At 45.0% G+C, this 5,190-nt stretch overlaps 1 protein-coding gene across 1 annotated transcript in view; it reads right to left on the bottom strand.

Annotated features, from left to right (window-relative positions):
• Positions 1 to 5,190, bottom strand: part of LOC101850689 — a 14,795-nt gene that overhangs the window by 1,780 nt on the left and 7,825 nt on the right. Inside the window, exons 4-5 of the mRNA XM_005089983.3 lie at positions 3,829 to 4,234; positions 128 to 3,035 (exon numbers count right to left, since the gene is read on the bottom strand). Coding sequence (XP_005090040.1) covers positions 128 to 3,035; positions 3,829 to 4,234 — 3,314 coding nt within the window. The remainder of the gene's footprint in view (positions 1 to 127; positions 3,036 to 3,828; positions 4,235 to 5,190) is intronic.

Genomic DNA, 5,190 nt, shown 5'->3' with positions numbered 1-5,190 from the left:
GGGGGGGAGGGGGGGAGCAAAGAAAAATTAAAAGTATTCGTAACGGCTTTAACCCAAACAACAGTCAATTAGGGAGAAAAGTGGGTACCTGTTGAAAGCAGGAAGGGTTTGCCTAAAATAAACTCACTTTCACGTTCAGTATAAATTGCAGCTGGTCTTTTGGAAACTGCTTGAACTTGATTAATGTTTTTGCTTGGTGCTCTTCTTGCCGGGATGTTATTTCGAGGTCTCTGTTTCTCACACCTGGGCGGATTTGTCGCTGCCTGTCGTACGCCATCCTGAATTATCCGCTTATCTCTGTCATTATCACTGCCATTTGACAGTTCAGGAGCAGCAGCAGCCTCAAAAGACTGGATTTGGACGACAGGGAGATAGCCCTCATTCGTTGGAAAATTTACCCGGTTATCTCCCTTTTGGGAGAATTCTGCTCGAGAAAATTGTTCAGCTGCTTTCCGAATTGTTTTCGTAATTTTGTTAGCCTTCTGGTCCATATTGAAATTGGAAATGTAGTTGGATAGGGCAATATTCTTCACCTTTGGGACATTACCCCTCTTTGTAAAGGACTTTGTTCGGGGAAACCGTATGACTGTGTTTAAATCCGAACCCATTTTCCCGTTATCATTTTCAGTTGTTGTCGGACCAGAAGTGTGACCAAATCGAACCACAGTCTTCGCCCTTGAAGTCTTTTGAGCTCTTACCCAACTCTTCTTTTTCTTAAGCTTGGTACATCTGATAGAGTTCACGTGATCAGATAACTTTGGATTCACCCTTTTTGTGGGAGCATCACAAGAAGGATCAGCACCGACGTGACGCGTTTTGAATCCCCATCTCTCCAGCGACACAGGGGGCAAAGGTTCTTCTTTGGACATTAATCTGTTTGGTTTCCGAACTAACGTTTGGGATGTCGTAGATTTTACCCCTACGGACGACTTTTGCCTCCTGCAGACTTTACCTCTCAGATTCAGAAAAGAGTTGGTTTCGAAAGTGCCCTGTCTTTGCGACGGTTTTGGCGGGGAATGAAAAACTGTCTTTAGTCCAATCTCTCGTGAGGTCCGCTTGACTACTGTATCAGAAGACTGGATCGTATTTGGGTGAGGGCCAGAGACTTGGGCACAGGCAGAGACCAGGCTATACTGGGCAAACACCGACGTACCCTTCTCTTCTACAGCATTTGAGTCGTCGATTGAGTTGGATATTTTCTGAGGTGTGATGGTTGGACTTTGTTCAACCTCTTGTTCCATCACAGTTTCCATTGTGTTTTGACGCGATAATACTCGTTTCCGCAATTGAAAAGAAGATTGCTTTTCTTGAAACCCTTTGACTTGACCATTCTCTGGACAACCCACGCGGAAACTGACGTTGTCTGTCTTTGAAGCGAAACGGCCCTGCTGGATATCGCCTAGAGAAGACATATCTTCCTGCATTGACCCTAAGTCTACTACATTCACGTCTTTCTCTGTCGCCGCAGAATCCGTGAAGCTAGGCACGTTTTGGGCATTGCTTGAGGAAATTGTCAACGATCTCTGAAGACTGTATTGCATGACAGGGTACGATGCGCTATGAACCTGTAGACTTAATGCGCGTCTGTAATATTTACTACCTAGGTGGGGCATTCCTAAGGGTCCTTTACTCTCCTTCTTCCTTTCTCTAGAGCGCGATCGATCTCTAACTGATTGCTTTCTATTTGCGCGCGCATTTATTCCCGGAGACATGCTTCTCCTGCCACTTTTTGAACAAGTGTCTTTTCTTTTTTTCTCCACAATTCCATCTGAAGATTGGCTGGCGCGTTTTTTGTCCACTGTGGAATCGCCAGCTTCTAACTGCGTCTGGACTTGACCTTTCATCCTTTCTTCTGCAAAGTCCCCCTCGTGTCCTGACCTTGGCCGAGAGTTAAGATTTTCTGATAACGCATGGTTAGTCTTTACTCTGTGAGAAACACGCGTTCTTTCTCGGACTGCTGATCCCTGATACGCGTCGGAATCCACGAGGGCTGGGACAGGCAGTTTGTTGTCGTCTCCGCTTACGTTTGCACTCTTGCCGTAAATCTCGGAATCACGACAAATAAGCAGCTCTGGACAGGATGAGATCCTCGCCACGGTGGCGTTTTTCTGTTCAAGGCAAACCGAAACAGACCCGCACTGTGAGTCGTTGAGACCAGAGAGCTTGTCTTGAATCTTGGATCCTTCCAATACCCCAGCCTCCTGGAACACTGAGGTTCCCGCATCATGAAATGGACCCATCTTGTCCTCTTGAATGTCTCCAGACATGAATGTTGCCTCAAACTCAAAAACGACTTGTTCTTGAGTTGCAATGTTCCTGTCCTTATTTTCTCCTCCGTCCACTTTGTGAACTGCCCCAAAAGTTTGTCCTTTTGGTAAATCTGGAGTCAAATATATGGTTTCCGTCTGCGTTGTAGAAAAAGTTTCCAGATTTTGTGTGGTCATGAGATTTGAATTTGATTGATAACTTCTAGAGATCATAGCAACATTAACTCCAGCACTTCTTCTACTCAAATCATCACACAAGCCAGACTCCGCTGCCTCTGTACTCATAGAAGGACACTCCAAGGGACATAGGTTCAAGTGCGACAACTTCACTTGGATGCTTTCTGACTGATATTCAACATCTTCGTTAGAGTTTGGTTCATGACAAGGTCTCTCGGAGTATGTGCACGCGGTACATCCCGAGCTTCGCTCTCGTGGAATACTCTCTACGTCCGCCATCGTGCGACCCGTCGCGTCTGCCGAACCGGAAGCGCTCTGCCTGGGGAAGTTTTTGCTGTAGGTCTTAGATATCACGTGACAAGGATCTTTTGAGACAGTTACACTTGATGAAGACAGTTGGTGTTTAGTGACGTCAGTCAAGCCCTGGGCAGAAGGACTCGAGAGGTCGGACAAGGTCAAGGCAGAATGAAGTCTATGTTTGAGCAGATGCACACGAGAGCCTGATCCTTCGGAAGAAATGTCATCTTTGTCCTCACCAGAACCCGTGTGTTCTTTTACATGTTGCAGCGATCTTTTGGCGCTCGGGATTTTCTGAGGAGAAAAGAGGCTAAGGAAGGTATTGTTATAGCATGGTCGCAGTGTCTTCTTATCAAAGTCGAACCCTCGGGTTCTTTTAGCATTCGAAGCTAGTCTATTCAATGAAGCTAGTCTATTCAATGAAATGAACGTAAATGCGATATATAGGTGGAACCCCCCCCCCCCGACCACTTTCTCCACAAAATTAAGAAAGACTTATTGTGTTGCAAGTACCGTAAAACGCATACTAAAACTGAAGCTAAGTAATCAAAGAAACAAAACGAAAGAAAATATAGAGTCAAATAAATAACAAACCAGTTCGAAATCCTTCTGTCTGTAGCTAAGAGTAATGTCTATTATAAATGACAGACTAGACAACGACAACAGCAGCAGCAACAACAACAGCAATAAAAACAATAATAACAACTTAAACAACCACAACAAACAATAGCAACGACAACAACAGCAGCAAGAATAACAACACATGCAACAGCAACAGCAAGAAAAACAACCACAAAAATAACATCGATAACAGCAAAAACAGTAACGGCATCATCATCATCATCATCATCATCATCATCATCATCATCATCATCATCATCAACAACAACAACAGCAACAACAACAGCAACAACAACAACAGCAACAACAACAACAACAACAGCAACAACAGCAACAACAACAACAACAACAACAACAGCAACAACAACAACAACAACAACAGCAACAACAGCAACAACAGCAACATAGCAACAATAACAACAACAACTACAAAAACGACAACAAAGACAACAAAAAAACTGCTAACCTCATTCCGATTTTCGACCCCTTCCAATGTCTCCGCTCCACCCGGCTCCCATGGCGTCTCTCTCCCTCCTGAGACGTAGCAACAGTCTGCACCAGCACCGCCATCCCTACAAACGCCGTTCCCAACATCATCGACAGCAACAACAGCAGCAGCAGCAGCATCACCACCTTCATCGTCATCATCATGACATCCTTCAGCTGCGTCTGCAGCAACAGGCACCATACCATCGACGCTGTAGACACCACCACTCCAACCACCACCACCACCACCACCACCACCACCACCACCACCATCATCAGCGACGTTGTCAATAACATCAGTGATTGATGATCGGATGTCGTCCACTTCCATCAAAGACGAAGACTCGGAGATAGTTCTCACAGCATTACTCGTCTCGTCAGTCTCTCTTGGAAGCACGAGTAAAGAGATGGGTGGGGGCGTGGGTGGGGGTAAAGCTCAGAGAAATTATTATGGTTTTAACACATTTGGACAAGCTCGGGTTGCAAAATACCGCTGTGACGAAAAATACGTTATAGAACTTTGTATAAAAAGCATTTTGCTAACCGGAGTCTGATGTAGGGGTTAGGCGCTTTTCTGTTGCACGCAGAAAACGTGAGTTCAGTTCTCGAGTTGGATACATTTTGTTTCCTCATATATCCGTCTTAATGCTGAGACATTGCACCTCTCTCATACCACGTTCCAGGTCGGCCCTGATCCCCCCAGGAAGACTTGCATTACTTCCCATTAGCATCATTGGCACTCCCTCATACCAGGACTTGACTTAGTTTAGTTCTTGTAAGAGGTTTACGGCATTTGCAACACAAACAAGCCGTATAAGTGCCGAAGATTAAATGTTTTACTAGAGCGTAACATACAAAGGAACGGAGGAAAGATATTGAAGATAGTATATTATGTGTTTTATAGGAAAGAAGTAGAAAATCACATCAGAGCACTCACTCGTCCGTTATTCGTTAGCAGCAAGAACCTCCTTCTGCCATCTGTTGTTTGTCAAATATTTTCTCAATCAGCAATAGCAACATTCCCAACAACCCCCCCCCCCCCAGTTTAAAAAGACAACATGGGGATTCGAACCACGGTGATACTCTCCGTAGCCCAGTATGGTACCAAATGAGCTAACTTTGTACCCTGGAACAGCACCATCTTCTGAAGCAGCAGCGACAACAACAATCAGAATACTACAAAAGCGACAACAACACTATGGCAGCGACACAGCAGCAACAGCAACAACAGCATCACAACAACAGTAGAAACATTGGTTAAACACACTGTCAGAAGCACAACCGGACTAGAATATTCTAACCCTCCATCCTTCGTTCTCACTCGGTCTCCATACTCTCTCTT

The sequence above is a fragment of the Aplysia californica genome, unplaced genomic scaffold, assembly GCF_000002075.1.
Source record: "Aplysia californica isolate F4 #8 unplaced genomic scaffold, AplCal3.0 scaffold00011, whole genome shotgun sequence".
Classification (NCBI taxonomy): Eukaryota; Metazoa; Mollusca; class Gastropoda; order Aplysiida; family Aplysiidae; genus Aplysia; species Aplysia californica.
The sequence above is the reverse complement of the archived record's forward strand: the minus strand, read 5'-3'. Positions and strand labels throughout refer to the sequence as shown.